At 41.5% G+C, this 19349-nt stretch overlaps 1 protein-coding gene across 1 annotated transcript in view; it reads right to left on the minus strand.

The window, feature by feature from the left end:
• ADCY10 (adenylate cyclase 10) overlaps nucleotides 1-19349 on the minus strand; it is a 1140628-nt gene that overhangs the window by 992422 nt on the left and 128857 nt on the right. Inside the window, exons 4-5 of the mRNA XM_069614009.1 lie at nucleotides 4955-5136; nucleotides 4271-4427 (exon numbers count right to left, since the gene is read on the minus strand). Coding sequence (XP_069470110.1) covers nucleotides 4271-4427; nucleotides 4955-5136 — 339 coding nt within the window. The remainder of the gene's footprint in view (nucleotides 1-4270; nucleotides 4428-4954; nucleotides 5137-19349) is intronic.

Below are 19349 nucleotides of genomic sequence, written 5' to 3' on the forward strand. Positions count from 1 at the left end.
TTCTTGTTCTAGAAGTCCTGGATCCCATGATAAAATCCTTCCCTACTGTGCACAATATGTGGGGTCACTACGCGTCTCCAGGGTAGGATCCAGATATGCAGTACAAGTCTCTTGTGGTGGGGAGGGTTGCTACACTTTGTCCCGTTGGCAGCGATGATGTGCTTCTTAGGGAGTGAGGTTTCTGGTTCAGCAGGAAAGAGGGAGTTTTTGATAGTTCTGCCCATTTAACTAGATTGGGTCTGCTCTTCTCTTTCTCATACCTCCACCTTGGGATCCAACCCTTTAGATCGGGGCATCTTTACTAACGGCACACAGCGGCTTTAAGTACCCCCTCTCTCAAGCACTTTGTGCCCCTCCTCTGTCCTCCTCCTAAGCTCATACTTGGCCAAATTCCCTCTCTGATACTTACTACCCACCGTCTCACCCTCTTGTTCATCTTCCTGGTCCCGCCAACCTCCACCTTGCTCTCCTTCTTACTGCCTTGTTCCTCACTCTGGTGTTCGGCTCTGTGTCTCAACTTCCTTACAACTTCTTCCCTGACTCCCACAATCTTTCTACCATCTAATTTCTAAACTGTGTCCTGGATACCTCCTCTTCATACTCTTTAGAAACCACTTCCAATGACCTTCTCTCAACCTCCTTCCTCTGTCCAACCACCACCTTGATTGCCACCTCCTCTCCAGATACCTCTTCTGCTTTTTGGCTCCTGATGTCCACTCCTTATACCTTATGTTGTTTCGCCAACTTCTTAACTCCATTTCTTATCCTGTTTCCTCCTGCCTCCCAATTAAAGACTTCTTAAACCCCTTCTTTTTTTTAATTACATGTTTTATTGGTTTTTGTATTGAAACTTACAACAACTGACCCTGTCGGGGTCAACAGAAAAACAAAACCACAAAAAGAGGGAGACATTGGATTCAAGTCAGTTACTCCCTGTCGGTTCTCATAGTAACCTGTCTAAACTCAACCCTAATTACAATAACATCACCATCGATGGTCACACCATCCCTATCGCCAAAAGCGTGAAAACTCTTGGCTTTCACCTTGATGCCAACTCTAACCTCTCCAAACAAACCAACATGATCGCCTCAACAGCCGCCTACACCGGCAAGCTCATTGGGGCCAGTAGACCCTTCCTAACTCCTAACAGCTGCCTCACGCTTGCTAGAGCCCTCATACAGTCCAAACTGGACTATTGCAATAGCCTATACCTAGGTGCTAACCAGTCAATAATTAACAAACTACAGGTACTTCCAAACAACGCTCTACGAACAGCACTCAACATCCCTAGGCGAGAGTACATTTCCACGACCAGAAAATCTTGCAAGTGGCTCTCCATACGACAAAAAATCGACCTGAAAACCATTTGCCTCACATACAAGGCTCTAAAGCATCTAGCACCACCCTATCGCACCAACAAATTCACCATGAAACCTTCCATTAGAACCACCAGATCCTCCAACACCTTATGCCTGACAGTGCCCAGATTCTCCTTAAAAAGAGCTGGAGGGACCAGCTTCACAGTACATGCCTCCCTTCTCTGGAACACACTTCCACTCAACATTAAAGCTATTGAATCCTTTTTTATCTTCAGGAAACATGTTATCGGCTGGCTCCTGAACAAAGAGTAACCCCATAGACTTGTGATTCTCTTCCTTCTGCTTAAACTTATCTGTGACCTTGCTAACTGTTGCTGTATTTGTAAGCATAGTACCCGAAGTTATGAGGGCATACCCCTCATTTGCTTAACCATGACTGTATGTTCTGTAACTGCACATTGTAACTGTATAAATTAGAATATGTAACCGTTTTCTTAAGTGCCCTTCTACCTATGGGTCTGGAGCGCTATAAAAATAAAATAAACAAACAAACAAACAAACTGCTGCCCCATGCAACATAACAGTTCTATTTTACGCACTTGTATGACATCTAACACCATGTTTCGGATAGAGGCTTACATTGCATCTTCCCACGGTTGCCAGATTTTGCCAGCTTTTTCCGGGCATCCCCTTGCTCTATATACTCTCTGCTCAATGATAGCGCATAAATGTACATCTGCGGTCCATTGTTCAACTGTCGGTACTTCTGCAGCACCCCATAGTTTAGCAATATTCCTCTTAATTACAGCAGTAGCGGTTGACAAGCACAGTTTTTCATATCGGGACAAGCCCTCCTCCCTCTGCATTCCCATCAGCAACATCTTGGGATCTCTGGGGATCGTTTGACCCAGGACCTTTGACAGTTTATCACAGCATTGTTGCCAATAGTTTTGTATGCGTGGGCAGTCCCATAGTATGTGGAAGAAGGTACCTTCTGTGTTTTGACAATGCAGGCAGTTGGGTTCTACTACCTTGCCCCAGCGATACAGTGCCATTCTCGGATAGTACACCCTATGTAGTATCTTTAATTGTATCAGGCGTAGTCCGGCTGAAAATGCCACTTTGCGTGGGCATATTAGGGCCTTAATCCAGTCTTCTGGCATAATATCTCCTACATTCTTTTCCCACTTGCTTTTCAGACTCAGTAGTTCAGGTGTGGCAAAGGAGGTGATGGCAGCGCACATAACCGTGGTAACTTTCATGGAAATTCGTTCTATGACTATATTTCTTTCCACTGGGGTGCTTCCTGGCATATTGGCCAGTGCAGGTAGGTGTTGTTGTAATGCGTGTCAGAGTTGTGTGATATCTTTCGGTTGCTGGGAGGCCGAATGTCAGCATTAGATCCCCGAAGTGCTTGAGGGCCCCGTTTGCTATTACGTCCCCCTCTTTTCGCACACCGCACTCCACCCAGGATGGCCATCGGGGCGGTTTATTCACCTCAGGGGATTGCTATTCCCCCACAGTGGTTGTAACATGTGTGAGCTTCATTTCCCATCCAAGGAAGGCATGTATCTCTGCCCAGATTTTCGATGTCTGTGTCGACATATCTCTATGAAGTGGTCTTAAACCCCTTCTTAATGTCCCTCACCTCCACCAACAACTCCTGTAGCTTCTCCTCCTTGCTCCCTCCTCTAATGACCTTCACCTTTCTCCTTTAAACATCCAACTCCCTCCAACAACTCCTGCACGTCTTGCCTGCATCTTCCCAACTCTCTAACAAACCTCCTACAACTTCCTCTGATGACTTCCCAGCTTCCACCTTGAACTCTCCATCCTCCAACGCCCTTCTATAATTCCTCTCGTCTAACCAGCAGTAGGCATGTAGTGCCCTGCTCACTTTCCTAGGATATCATGCCATGCTCACTTTCCAGCGATACAGTGCCCTGCTCACTTAACCTCTTCTCCCCCTTTTCCTCCTTACCACCTGCACTCCCTCCAATGGTCCTCCAGTCTCATGTTCTGTCTTACTCTCTGAGAGTGGTGATGGGCTCAAAGAGGCAGAGGATATAAGGTGGGGCAGAAATCCTATTTCTTACAAGTATACCCTGCCTCTTTCTATCTACCTGCTGTTTACAGCTCTCTCTCCCTGTCTGTTTTGGGAAGGTTCTCTCTCCCTGGAGCTGCTTTTGACTTTGCCCACTTTTACTCAGGTCAGTTCTAATATTACAAGCTCCTTTGGGGAGAAATTAAATATTTTCCTCTTTGCTATTAAGGATGTCAGGGGGCTTTCCCCCCACTTATGGACACAGTGTGTGTGTATCCCTGTGGTTTCTTCCCTATGATTTGGAAAATAAGTGAGTTGACCAAATCTTCCCCCTGTTCTCATGTCCATGTAATAAACAAAATGGATTGCTGGTCCAGTCTGGGATTATGAGCAATGTAGTCCACCCATCGGGCACTATAGTTCCTTCTTAGGTTTTGGGGACCTGACTTGGTGTTTTCTGTGGTGGTATCTCTCCCAAATCCCCAGTCGCACCTTCATGATCTGCTCCAGACTTTTACGAAATTTAGGGAATTTATGAAATTTTAATGGTCTTTCCCTACCTTTCTCCTACTGGCCTGGCTAACTGAGCATGTGTCTGTCTTACGTGGAGCGGTTAGTATACAGTGAGCCATGTGACTGTCCTCTATGAGGGGTTTGGGGGTTCCCTGGATGTTACCCAGAGAGTTTTAAGGTCACTCCGGAAGGCATTAGCAGAGGACCTTGTAAAAGTTCCCTTTATGAGAGGTAATACATGTACACTGGAGTCTTATTTAGGTGTCATACATAATGTCCTTTATGAGTACCCTGACAGCTAAGAGTCCCTATTGGTCCTGAGGCAGCTTGAGTGCGCATTAATGTTAATTGAGTTTGAGACTATTTGGGTGCATATCCTTTTCTTTTCACCAACCTTTGCTTCGATTCCAGTCTGCTCAGCTGAGTTTACTTCCATCAAGGAAGCCAGCAAGGCACGCATTTTTCCTTCCATTCTCGTGTTAATGCATTCAATTTTCCACAACAAGGTTAGACAGTGGATCTGTTCATACAGGTATGGGAGCTTGGAGTCACTGTAAGGAAGGAAAGAATCTGTAAGCTACATGTGCAAAATCACAACAGCACAATATGCAATGATGTTCATAAAATGATGCTGATATGGGGTTCAAATGATACATGCTGATCACCTCTCCCAGGGAGACCTTCTGTCAAAGTAACACCTGCTTGTTGGGACCTGCAGGTCTGACAGTAACATTTACGCAACCATGTTGTGAGCCCTGGAAAGGCAAGTACATACACAATAAACATGCTGGCTGATTTTGGAACCATTACTTGCTGTCTCAGGCAGCCATGACATTGTAAGCACTTCTGTCTAACATCACTCCTTCCCTGGGCTAAGAGGCAGCCATGGCACGGTCAAAACGACTGCATAACAACCCTCTCTTTCCACAGGGCAAGAGACAGAGAGGCATTGTGGCAGGCCAGTTGACTGTACTAGTTGAGACACCACTTCACTGTTTGTGGGTACTAACTCTCCCTTCAGGAACCAACCTCAATATACCAATTGTCTTCCTGGGCAACACCAAAGCCTAATACTCACTCAAAGAATTCTTCTCGCTGTGGTCGTAGGTGGCGCCTCTGGTACATGGAACACATCGCCCTCTCAATTAAAATCTTGAATAAGACCGACACAGGATTTTGAGGGAAGCTACGATTCAGCAATCTAAGAGCCTTCTTCAGCAAGTCCTTAGACTCGGGAAGGTTGCCCATGTTATGTAGCACCTGAAACAGAGACCACAGATTATGTGAACAGATAATAAATGTTGACGTTGTCTGGAATATTTTCCAACACATTCCTCTGTCAGATGAGTACACTCTCTTAAATAGTTACACTCAACCTGGAAGACTCCGATGTTTGAGACTCAACTGAACTTTAGAGAGGTTAGACGCTTCTCCAAAGCACAATATATAACACAACCTACTGCAAACCCAGACTGTTATGGCACCCTGGTAGCCTCATACATACTCCATGGGCCTCATTACAACGTAGGCGGCCGCAGAATGAACGGTGCCGGGAAGGGACTGGCACTGTTCATTCCTGGCCGCCACATTACAAGGTCTGCAGCGGGGCTCGCTCTTCACGCCTGGTCAGACCAGACGTGCAGAGTGGGACCCACTTGCAGACCAGGTTGCTAACAACGGGCCCGTCATTAACGGGCCCGTTGTTAGCATCCTCCCCATTCCCATTGAGCCCTATGGGGGCTAAAATGGGAATGGGGATGTACCGGGTCCCGAGAATGGGAATTACCGGGCCTGCTAAAGTCGGCATGGCCCGGTAATTCCCTATTTCTGGGACCCGGTACACGGTTTGGGGGTAGCCATGCCAGTAAGAACGGCATGGCTACCTCCAAACTCCTAATGAGGCCCCATGTCTTTACATCTGTACATTTACTTCAGGGCATTTGCATTGTTTTTTTAAAAACCGGGTGCATCTGTTTGGCTTGTTGATGAGAATTCAGCAAAACCAATGTAAAAACACAGATGGAAATGCACCAGTGCAAATGCATAAAGATGTAAATGCACGGATGTAAAGATGCAAATTCTTGGTCCAGACTCATTCAGAGATGCCTCAGGAACACACTTCGTTCGATTTCTGTGGATTAAGACATTAGATCTAGACATATGCATGAAACATCTAGGTGGATCTGACTTCAGCTTTCCTCTTTCCAGGCTCCTAAACTGAGTAACTTTAAGGACAGTATCCCGAAAGCAATACACAAGGCAAATAAAGTGAGTTGTGCTGCTTCTAGACACAGTATTTGAGTTCTTGACTCTAAAGGGATCTTTATTACTAACAGTGGGGCCGAGGTCTGCAAAGTGTAAATACAGCATGACAGCAAGTAACACGCATTGGAAATACCTCTTAATTTACCTCAATCCAAAAAATAGTTATACAAATCATTCAACATGGGGTCAGATGTACATAACAGGGATCGAAATTAAGAATGGATAAGCAGGAGCTAAAAGTAGCTCCTGGATACCCAATATTGACCAGTGACAAGGAGCTGTCCCTGAGGAACGGGGAGCTAATATATAGCTTTCTGGAAAATCTTACTTCCACATAAAACACAAACTTATAATTTTGTCCATTATTTGTGACCCCTTATGCTTTAAATGTCATACAGAAGCGTCCTAATGTTCATTTATAGATTTTCCCAAACGCACATTAAATTCACATAGGTGTGTTTGTGTGGCATTAGTTGGCCTGGAGAACCGAAAGTAGCTCCTGGTAGCTGTTGTTGTCAAGCTAACAAGGCTACCCAGGTTCTTCGAGGTTACCAGTTTCAAATCCTGTAAAAGGAATTGCATTTCAATACACATTGTAATCCAGAACCAGGATCTGAAACTCTTTAAAGAAAGTTCAACCCAGCAATTAGTACTTCAGATTGCAGTGTTCATGTTGCAACCTACTGGAAGTGGAAAAAGGAATAGATGGGGGGCATCTGGTATCTATTCACAAAGTGGAAGAGCACCATGAAGGACCATTAGTCCTATGCTCAGAGCTGAGGGAACTTTGAAGGTTTAAGGCAGCTGTCTGCCAAGAGCATTGCCAGCACCCCCTATGTACCGTTGGACTATCTAATCTGCCTAATGTAAGATAAGAATGAGATCAGTCACAATGCAGGTTGCTCTAAATGCAAGGCTTACATTCTGTTAATGGGAGGCTTCCATCAACCCAGCCAGGTCTGTTTACTGTTTGGAATAGTAGATTTGCTTCCACCGTTGATGATTTTGTGGCTCCTGTCTATGATTAGCACCGATCTGAGTGTCCACGGCCCACTGATTTTGCTTTTCCAATCTTCTCCGGGAGTATCAATGAGGAATCAGAGGAATTCACATTGTTTAGTGTGTACTACTTTATTGCTGTTAAAATGGGAGCTGTTAGACAAAGATCTATTTCTGCTGCTTTACTCGATATTGAGGTTTGTCTTTCCACTTTTTCCTCTGATAGCCACATTGCTAATACTTATGTCAAACTTAAGTCGACAGCTAGAACCATTTTTACACCCAAGTGTCACGCATGTAATAAGTCAAGGTATCTTCCAAGTTGGTATACAAAAGAGTGTAGGACCCTGAAGAGACTTCTTTTAAGAACCTTAAAGAAACCACCTACGATTGTGCCAGCACATGGCCATCTATTCTCCCGTCGACATGTGCATAAATTAAATACATTTAATGGGGAAGTGCTATTTTTGCGGTGCAAAAGACTCTGGTCCTGTCCCCGTACGGGGATGCCCATACTGTATGGAGGAAAGGGGGAAGTACAAGCAATATCAGAGCAAATATACAATAGTAACAACCTTTCTCCATCAGTTTGGTTGAAACACTTCAGCCTGCTATAAAATTCCCAGCACACCCCCTTGAGAGCATCACAGTTAATTAATGAATTGGTGTAGAATGAAAGACAAATCATTAAGTTCTACTGCGTTTAAGTTCAAATATCTTTATCACAGTCACCTAATGGAAAAGGTTCAGGGGGACACATGTTATTGATGGACATTTTTTAATACAATCTCGGTATTTAATCACATTTCTAATGTAATTGCTAAAGCATATTCACTTTCGGCTAGCTGCGGGGAAGGCAATGGGAAGGCAATTAACATACCTTTCTTTAAAAATGGTTCAGATCCTCGCACGTATCATCCAATTTCTTTGATCTACTCTTTAGCCAAATGGAAGATCCTTGAATGTGTCAAATCAAATCAAACTCTGGATGAAGAGCATTATGAATTCTGACAATGTGTTGGAACTGTAAAGAAATTCCTTACCCTCAGACTTATACTTGAAAAATATGTTCTTGGCTCTAGGCACATGCTGAGCTAGTATTGTTTGCGAATTAATGTGCAGTACTAGAATCACATATTAGGTCTACTCACAACATTTACAGGTTGTCAGAACAAACAAAGCTGAAACCGTTTTTAAAGATGTTATTTCCTAATAAGTTTTATTTGTGTATTGAATATTTGGATTAATTCATACAAATATATCATAACAAACAACCAAGTTATTTACAAAGTGCAACATCACATACAGATAAAAAATGTATATTCAAAATCAACCAAAAGGAAGAGTGAATAAGTGCGAGAAAAAGAAAACCACAAAGTGCAAGTGTTGATAGATGTAACCAGAAAAGGACGGCCTCCCTATATATACAATCCACAGTTGATGTTGATAGTGTATGGGTGGCATGGTATCACAAGTAGACACAGACAGAATATTGGAAAGTTCAAAAACCTTTATTGTAACTTGAAAGGGGGGCTTGAAAAACTCCTAGCTAACCCTATAGCTAAAGATGGGAGTACTCTTAACCATCAAAGTAAAGAAAGTCCTTGGCATTCGTCAATCAAAACAAAATGGCCTATACGGAAAAAAAACTATTACCTGCCCTTACTCTACTACAATAAATGTGTATAGGGAAATATGTATATGTAAAGGAAAAAGCAGTGTTCAAAACAAGATGTCAAGGTAACTGAGCAAAACTCCCTTCCCACATTTTTAGCACGGGATAAGGTGGCACACTCTGGTTTTAAACACAACGATGCAGCTCAGGGAGAGGACCAGGGCCTTCCATGAAAAAAAGTTTCTTGTTCGCACAAAGGGCCTCATCACGAGTTGGGTGGTATCACAGCGGTATACCGCCTAGGCTAATAGCGTTACTGCAAACCGGTCCAGCGCTATTAGCGCCGGATCATGGGTTTGGCAGAACGGTAGTTCCCCATTCCCCATTGGGCCCAATAGGGAATTCTACATTCCCCATTGAACCCAATGGGGAATTTTCAGCGATATTACTGCCGGTGGTATTAGCGCACGGAAATAGTGCTGAAAATCAGCAAATTCCCGGCGGACTTCCCCCCCAGCTCAGAGCTGGGGGTAAATGCTGCCAAACCCTTGATTTGGTGGACCCTTAAATTTAGCGGTAATAGCAAAACCGCTGCATTTAAGGGTTACCACCAAACTCGTAATGACCCCGAAAGTTTCTTATTTGCAGGATGCCTTCGGTTCATTCAACAAAACAAAGGATCCTTTCCTCCAGTATTCATAGTTCACAAACTTCAGGCCTTATAATTCACGTAGGTCTCCCTCAGTTGGGCTCAGACCTTCCGATCACACTTTCCCACAGTTGGCTACAGGTCTCCATCTGTCGGGCTCAGCGATCACACTTTCTTACAGTTCGCTACAGGTCTCCCTCTGTTGGGCTCAGACCTTCCGATCACACTTTTTCACAGTTGGCTACAGGACTCCCTCAGTCGGGCTCGGACCTTCCAAATCACAGTTCGCTTTTCTCATTGAAGACTTTCGAATTTTCGAGGGGTTTTATGAATACCTCAGCATGGCTACTTCGATTACAATTCACTTTTCTTATACATTTTCCCCCTGATGTCAGATACATTTGTCATTCATGGGTTTCTCTGCTTTTCACTATCCCAACTGCACTACTATGCACATTTAAACAGAGACCTTCGATTGGGCACTTTCGCTATGCTGGACCACTCTGTTATCTCTTCATGTCTCACTTGTTCGATTCACAATTCATACTTTGGTGGCTTATTCACATTTTACTTTCACTCGCGTCTTCTCAGTATATGAACAACCTTCATTCTCGTGATACACTATTGGCGCTTGAACATTATATCTTCAATACAGACTGGCCTTCACGGCTTTCTTTAACTCACCGGCTGTGCTGGTTTCTGTGCTTGCGTCTTTGATCTAGGAGCCAAGGTTGATACCACAGCTGCTGCTTCACCTCCCCAACTTGGTCACTCACCCGGGAGGGCTGCTGGTATCTTTCGCACACAATGCCAGATTCATGGTTGTCTTTCGTCAGGGTCACTTGTGCAGCCTTTAAGATTCTTTGGAGGTAATGATCATTCAATGGGATGCCCCAAAGATCTCTCCACTCCTTGATTCTGCTTCTCGGTCTGCTGTCCTGCTCCGGCTGCTTCACTGCTGCCCCGGAAAACTGCTCCTTCTCGTGCTTTGCCCTGCCCATAGTGTGTCCGAGTGCTCCTCCTTTTATCTGTGTGTGGAAGGCAATAGGTATCAGGTGTATGTAATTGTGATCAATTGCCTGACTCTGCCTGACCGTACAAACGGGACATGGCAGGTGTAATGTTTGAGTGTTAGTCTTTCTTCGCCCAGGCCTCCTCTTCATCGGCTCGGTGTTTGTGCAGGAAAGGGTGGGGGTTGGAAAACAAGAAATATCATAAAAAATAAGATGGGGTAAAGTTGTTGAAAATGGAGGGATACAGCATCTCACCATCGCCCTGGCCACCTGAAGGGAGGACTGTGGGGAAAAACATGTGAAAACACTCTCAGGTTTCTCACAATAGGTATAACCATAGAGAGAGAAATCCCTATACACATATTCCAGGGTCAAAGCTAGACAAAAAAAATGATACAACAACCGCTGTAAACACAAGCATTTCGACATGTCAACCGTCTTCTTCAGGACAAGACAAAACTCCCTGGTAGAGAGAAACAAAAATAATAATAGTAATCCATATTAAAAACTAGTATGATGCGTAATTATTGAAAGGCAACACTAACCTCAATAGGCTACAGCCAACATACACACTGTAATGTGCAGCAAATTCTGAAAATGTTAATTAAAAAGATAACAGCGGAGCTTGGTCACACCCAGCACTCAAAATTCCTTTTAAATAAAGAAAAACAGATTCTACTGCCCTTGTCCAACTCAAACGTATCTCTGGTAATTTAATTTGGAAAGAATTAGTTGGAAAATGGCGAATGCATCACTGCAAGGAGTCCAATTTTAAAACAGCTGGTCAACAAACCGCTCAAAGTGGTGTAATGATTTAGGTCCTTGTATTATTCAAGTCCTACAAAAATAGAGACATCCATGTAGCACATGAGATATAAGATGATGCATATTTTAAAAACAGGGCCAGAGCACTGCATATAGAATTAGTTCCTTACTGGCAAAAGAGATTACTGATTTCTTTCAGAGCCAAAAACACAGGCCAGACGTAGCCGAGCTCCGCTACCACGAACTTTAAACAAATTAGAGACCATGTCTGGTCAACGGATGACATCCCCACAGTGCCATATGGGACAACGACAGACGGTGCGCGCGGCTTAAACACACTGACCAAAAACAATGCAAACACAATCCAATATATCATATTTGGACAAAGGTGCAGGATTGTGCACTTATTTTCATATTTATTTGACTTATTGTGTTCGACACATTGAAATCCACAGCAGGTCAATTACACCACTTCACACGAAGAAGGAACATTGTTGCATTTCAAAAACAGGAAAGAACCCCCCTATATTATGCAATAGACTCAATACATTTTTTGTTGAAAAGACAAGCACAGAAATAGTAAACAGTGGCACAATCATTCAAAAAGATTTTCAGCGACACAAGAGGAAATTCCTCTTTAATACCTCTCAAATGTGTACCCAAGATATCTATCCAGCACAACTCTGTTTTCAATAAGGATTGTTCTGCATTCATATTTTCTTTTACAGTCTCGACCACCCACCATTTTAAATCAAGGGGAGAATGTCTAAATTGCAGGACATGTTGTACCATGGGAGCATTAGCAACTTTGCACCTAATGCAAGATCTATGTTCAGACACACTGGTATTGACAGATGTCTTTGTTTGTCCTAAATTACATGGGCATTCAAGGCAGTATATAACTGCTTTTGTTTTACAAATCATGAAATCAGTCAAATGCCATGGTCTGTTACTAATCAGGAATGCTAACATTTTTGTTGTACAATCAAAGAAGCTAGGAACGTGAACTCATATATCCAAGTTACTGCACTACAACAAAATCGACCAACAATGGGATTTCTTAAGAGTACGGTAATCATAAATATTTATTGGAACCCCAAAACACTCGGAACAAGAGAGCTTACAACAGAAATTACTATGGTGGTGGACAATTGTTACTCTGAGGATGAAAATACTCATATAATCATCTGCAGAGACCTGAATATACATTGCATGAATCCGGAAGGAGTCCCAATTGACTTTGACGAAAACCTGAACGTAATGCTAGTTGGGTGAGCAGCATGAACAACCTGAATTGCTGTATGTTAAACAGGCAGACAGTTGACGATATCCCTGGAAAAACCACCTGGGTGTGTGGGAACAAGCATGCAACTATCGATTATATATGGTGTTCACAAAACTATTTACACCTTATTGATCGATTTGAAATCCTAGATAAAGGAGAGAGCAACCACAAGATATTAAAACTTACATGGTCCATTCGGGGACCTGCCAAGAACGTGCACACCTTGGGAGAATTGCAAATAAACCAAGGCAAGAATCGGCTTAAAATACACAAAAAGCATTTGGTGTAATTGATGAATAATCTGCAAAATATGATCCAAAAAAACGAGAAGAGCTTGAACTATGCCCCCCTGTTAGCTATCTATAAAGATGTTGAATCAAGCAGACCTCATCCAAATACACTGTATACATTTCCATACAGCACAATTATGGACGAAGCTAAAAAGCTGCTGAAAGCAGATCTCAAAATAATTCCGAAAAGTCACATAGACGACAAAGAAACTGCAATGAAACAAAGGAGACAGCGATATAGTAATTGGCAAAAAGGGCAATGGGCAATAAGAATTCAAGAACAAATGCTTAAAGCAATCAGGGAAAGAATATGACTGAAATATGAGCACGAATGAATAAAACTATAATCAACCAAGATGCATGGTTGAGTAGCGGAGTGGCAGAAGAGACATGGATAGAGTACTTTACTACAGTCTTCTGCAATAACAGCTTGCAAAAAAAAAGAAACAGACGATTCGCCTGAAACCCTTTGGGAAATAAATAGTGATCCAGTAGAGGTTTTGGAGACAATTAACAAATTAAAAACATCAAATGCGGCAGGCCCAGATGGCCTGACGAACAATCTATTGAAAAAAATCCTATTTCATGGAGCAATTCATTGCGATATTATTCAATCAAATAATCAAAAACAAAAAACTCCTGGAATCATGGTCCACTGCGATAATAGTGCCTATCTTCAAACAAGGAGCAAAAGAAGATCCAAAGAACTATAGACCTATAACATTATTAGATGTCATAAGAAAAATATATGCTTGCCAACTACAAAAATGTTTGGTAAAATGGTCAGACGAAAGTAACATCATGGATCATATACAAACAGGATTCACCAAAGGGGTAGGGACGGAATTAAATTTGTTCATTTTAAACATCTTGAAAATTCAAAGGCAGTCCACTAAAGGAAATCTATAGTTAGCATTCATTGACCTACAAGCAGCGTTTGACACAGTCGATAGAGAAATCCTACAGAAAAAATTAACAAGCTGGGACTGTTCGAAGAATCTCTTAGAGCCCATAAAAGCATTGTACTCAAATACATCTATACAAAAGCTTGATAACCATGGAACTTTATCATCTAAGATAATGACGAATAAGGGAGTAAAACAAGGATGCCTCTCAGAGCAACATTATTTAATCTGTATTTGGCAGATATTCCAACATCACTGATGGAAGTGAAAGATTTACTGCCTAAAATAAACAAACAGAATGTAGCATGGATTATCTATGCAGATGATGATCTAGTTTTGCTAGATCAAGCGCAAATTGGCTTACAAAGGAAATCGAAGAAGCTACAGCAATACAAAGATAAAAACAAGCTTAAAATCAACATTAAAAAATCCCAAATTATGAATCTAACGCAAAATAATGGAAGAGCTCAAAAAATCAGGTTTAGATGGTCGTTAGGAAATGAACGACTTGAAGAAGTGGAAGCCATAAGATATCTGGGCATTCAATTCTCAAATTCAAATAATGAAACACTGTGGATACATAAACTAATAGCACAAACGAAGGTGCTAGCATCACAAGCGTCATTCATACATGCCCGCTATGGGAAATTCAACTTCATCCAATTAGTTAACTTCTACAAACAAAAGATAATACCAACAGTGACATATGGTAGTGAAGCAGGCCTGAGAATTAAAAAAAAAATCTTTGGAATGTACTTGAAGGTATGTTTTGGCAAAAACTGCTGCATTTACCTAAAGGGGTACGCTGTAATAAAATGTGAATTAGCACTTCAATCACTTCATTCAGTGCTATTATGGAAAAGACTTGCATTATTCAGAAAAACATTGATGACCAATGCAGCTCTACCATATAAGCTACTACAGTATAAGGAAACAAATATACAAAAACAAAACGTTGGATGAATGGTATGATCAATGTTAGAACACCTTTAAAGAACTCGAGGTAACAGCAGATGTTGATTTTAAATCAAAATGCAGTAAAATCTAGAGTCGAAGACAATGATTGGATTGAAACCCAGAATATCAGGAATCGGTACAAATCGATGATGCTATTACCATGGTCACCAAAATCGCTAAATAAATTACAGGACTATATGATGAAATGTCGAGTCCCTATCATCGTAATCAATTTCTACGACTAAAATTGAACCTCAATAAAACAAAAGAGGTGTTATTTTCCAGACAACAGTGCGGTCTGGTGGACAAAATATGCAGGTTTTGTGACGATGTGGATACGTGTGAATCAGTTAAACATCTATTGACCAGCTGTAAAGGACTAACAAGGCTTAGAACAAATTATTTGGGCACATTTGTGAATAGTGTCCCCTTATTGTCAGTTGATGAATGGTTGATGATGTATCTACAAGGAAGGAATATGGCTTGCCTTACATGCAGGAACTGACTTCTTAGATAAAGTCCTAGAAATGGACTGGCCGACAGAGAAACAGAGAATCAGTTAAAGTGGCATGTCAAACGACTGCCAAATTAACTGTGAGCTTGGGTAAATGGTACAAAATATAAATATGGACATGTAGATAAATAGGTGAATTGAATTGATGGTGATTTTTTTTTTAATGAATTGTATGCAAGGAAATTGTAAAAAAAGTTAAGTTGTTTTAACTACAATACAGTTACATTTTTTTTAAAAAGGTTGTAAATTTACAAAAGGAATATAGGGCCTCATTACGAGTGTGCCGGTCTGGTAATAACAGTGCCGGTAAGCATATCGGCATCGTTGATACCAGACCAGCACACTCCGAGTCTGCGGGCGGCTGCCATCCTGCCGGCCAGGCCTGACCTGGCGGACAGGACGACAGCCACCTGCAAACTTTCCGGGAAGCACCAGCACTGTTATTAACAGTGCTGGTGCTTCCGTGATCCCCATTCCCATTTAGTCCCATGAGACTCAAATGGGAATGGGGATCTACAATTTTGCAGCACCCGACTTCCAAAAACACCACGATCGTAATCCCCCAGTGTTTCTGGAAAGCCGGAAAAATGCACCATTCCGGCAGCAGCTTGCTGGTTTTACCGGCACAACTATCACCAGACTCGTAATGAGGCCAATTGTCCGCAAGGGTAATGGCCCACTAGGGGCCTGAAACCCACAGAGTTTTCTTTTGAGCGGTAGTGCCAAAATCTGCAGGCACCAGTTGGTCTTTTAGATTCCTAGAACATTTAAGTGCAAACATTGGCACCTCCTCATCTTGCAGGTTAAGTTTAACTATTGGCCAGTTTTTAAATAATGTTTTTCATGGGTGAATGTGTCATGCAATTAGGATTTGTAACCCTCTCATGTTTTTCAAGAGACTTTCCCTGAGATGAATCTCGGTCTCTTCTTAGATTTGTTAAGGAGCTTCCTAGGGTACCCACTGATCAAAAGACGATCATTCAATAGCTCAGAGTTAAATTTAAAATCTTATTAATCAGTACAATTTATGCTCATGCGTAGATACGGTCCTAATGGTAGATTATCCCTAGGACTTCTTTGATTAAAGCTGGTGTAGTGTAGGGAAGTGCTTCTGTCATTCGGATGTCTACAAATACTGCACTGAATCGAGAAAATTCACATCAGTCAGACTGAATTCAAGTTTGAACTTAATGTTTGAATTGCAAGTGTATAGCCATTTATCAAACAACGGAGGAGTCTCTACATCCCCCATGCCAGATGAAAACTATATCATCTATGTATCGTCTACACATTGAAATTTGATGGAAAAAAGTATTATTTTCAGTGTACATGAACTGACCTTCAAAGGAAGCCATATAAAGCACTGCCAGGCTGGGGGTAAAAACAGCCCCCATTGCTGTCACCTAGATTTGAAGATAATATTGATTGTTAAAGAACAAATAGTTCTTCTGCAGTGCACTTGGAAAAAGTTCTAAAATGAATTCTATAGGGACTCTGTCATTAATAAGGCTAGTAACTAGATGGTGTCTTATACACTCAACAGCTTCTTCTTGTGGAATACTCGTGTATAACACCTGGACATTCATCGTTACCAGGACAGCTACAGAGTTTCTCATAGACTTGCCTTCAAAAGCCAAAATCACTGTTGTGGCTTGCAAATAGGATGTGGTAGTTTGACTAACTGGTTTAAGGTATTAATCAATAAACTGGGAGAGAGGCTCCAGAATAGAACCCCAACCTGAAACAATCGGTCTACCTGGAGGGTTAACTCTGGATTAGTGAATTTTGGGCAGCGCATAAACTGCAGAACTCTACCACTAGAAGTATTCAGGAAATCAAACTTGCTTTTGCTCAGCCTGTCTCTTTCCAAAACAAAACGTGTAGTTCCTTCAATTAGTCTGTTTTATATCTTTGGTATGGTTTTTTTTATAAGCACTTTGTAGTTCTGGGCATCATTGAGTAAGCTCATCACCATTAGTTCATATTTTTGGGATGTCATGACGACAATCCGACCGCCCTTGTATGCTGGTTTAATTCGAAGGTTGTGGTTCTGATTCATTGTTTTTAAAAAGCAGCCGTTAAACAGCCATCCCGCAAAGGGAAGCTTGTAATCAGGCGTTAAGGGTCGGCGCCGTTTACGGCGCCGTAAACCCCTTAACGCCTGAGTCGGAATAAGGCCCATTGTGTCAAATCTGTGTCTTTTGAGTTGGTTCAAACGTTATCAGCACTTTCGGGATCTGATGCTCCAATGATGTAAAAATAGATTGTGGACGAAATCATGCGTCTTGATCTTGTTCCTGATCAGTGTTTTCATTGAAGAAAGTTTTAAGATGAACTTTACGTAAATATTGCCTCACTTCACATTCAGTGTTATAGTAATCAGTGTTATTCCTTGGAACATATGATCGATACTTAACTATTAAAAAATCTGCTTATTAGGAAGCTCCATGTCAGTGAGGTTAGAAATCCCTGTTTTGTCTATCCCTACCTCCTGTATCGTCTCCTGTGAAATTGTTGTGGCTGCGCGGGGGTGGTCGGAGGCAGGTAACAATAATCTGCAGGGTAATACGGTCGGTGATGCCCCTTCCTTTTCCTCTGGCTAATAAAGGCCTTCTGCCCTTAAAGGTGAGAAAGTCACCTTGCTCAAAATCTTCAGTTGAAAAATCACTCAATTATTGCATCTGAAAAAGTGACCCACCTCCTACGCGGTATGGCAAAACCTTGTTGATTAAATGATCTATCACTTCTATTATTGTTATAGGTCTCTTAAATAATTAGGAGCTAGATGGGGGTATATAATCTCATTCTTAAAGTCGTTTAAATCACTTGCAAGCATCATCATTTTTTTATTCAAGGTCGTGGCTCTAAATTCATCTATTACTTTTGTTATTTCTGCTAGTTCGTCCTTTGCATTTGTTATTATAGCACTTTCTAGAAACTTCCTTTCCTCAATGTCATGTTCACGGTGTAGCTGTGCACTGATTCTTTGCGCTTTCTTGATGGCAAGGACCATTAAGTATCGACTACATTTTGGTGCCACGTAACTAAAATTGGTTCTACACTCGATGTCTTCAAGGAAAACATACGGCTCATTTCTTACCACTAAAGCTGTGGGAATAATATTAGATTTTAAATACTCCCGCACAAAGTGACCATGAAGTTCTGAGTGAAAAACCTTCTTTTTCAGTCTGTTAATTTCCTCACTAGATGTTTGGGATGAGATGCGAGAGTTATTTCCTGCAGGGTGAAACAAAGAGGGGGCATTGATCGTTTCAAGTGTCTGTTCTTCGCTGTAACTTAATGAGGAGTGCTCTGCCATGTGAGGGGATAGAAACACTTGAAACAGTGTGCAGAAGGGAACAAAACTATTCTAGTGTCAGAAATAAAACAATTGCGCAATTAGAAAGTATTGCACAGTAATTGATCAAAAGATTCCCAAAGTAGCGAAAGGCTGCTACAAGCAAGAAACACTGGAGGAAAACCCCTACATTAGCAAGAAATGGGGAAGTATACAGATCAACAGAAACTAACTTGCTAAGCTAGTATTTTTAGCAAATGAATGCTCACTACTAGAATCACATATAAGTGCTAATCACATCAGTTTTGCATGATCACATCTACAGGTTGTTAGAACAAACAAAGCTGAAGCTATTTCTAAAGTATATAATTTCCTAATACTGTTTAATTGTTCCAAATATTTAATATTTTGATTCTTTTATCTTTGTGTTTTTGTTTTTCTGTTTTATTGGTTTAAAAAAAATATTTTAACAAGTTTCCACATGTACAGTAACATTTTCCATTTACTGAATTTCTATCTTCTTACTCCTAGTCTTAAAATATCCCAAGATTCCCATACATCAGCTACGGTATGAGACACTTTAAAATACCAAATCATCTACATAGTCTTTCTCTTAGTCGACATTTGGTTCATGTTTACAACTTAAAAGTGTGTCAGCCTTAGTTCAATCTTCATTTTGATTCAAATATTTTGTTAAAAAATCTAACCACTCCAAACACAAGTGAATGATTTCCCCCCAATCTCAACATGAGCCACCATTCCTCTGGGGTGAGGGTGCTTGCTTCATTTACAAATTTCCCCATAAACATCGTTCTATAGTCAGTCAAATCTGCGCAGTAAACAATCATATGCTTCAAGGTTTCCACCACATCTGTTTAGACACAATATCTACACGACATTTTAGATTTCTCAATTTGC

This window comes from Ambystoma mexicanum, chromosome 9 (genome assembly GCF_040938575.1).
Source record: "Ambystoma mexicanum isolate Mex_15411 chromosome 9, UKY_AmexF1_1, whole genome shotgun sequence".
In the NCBI taxonomy this organism is placed as follows: Eukaryota; Metazoa; Chordata; class Amphibia; order Caudata; family Ambystomatidae; genus Ambystoma; species Ambystoma mexicanum.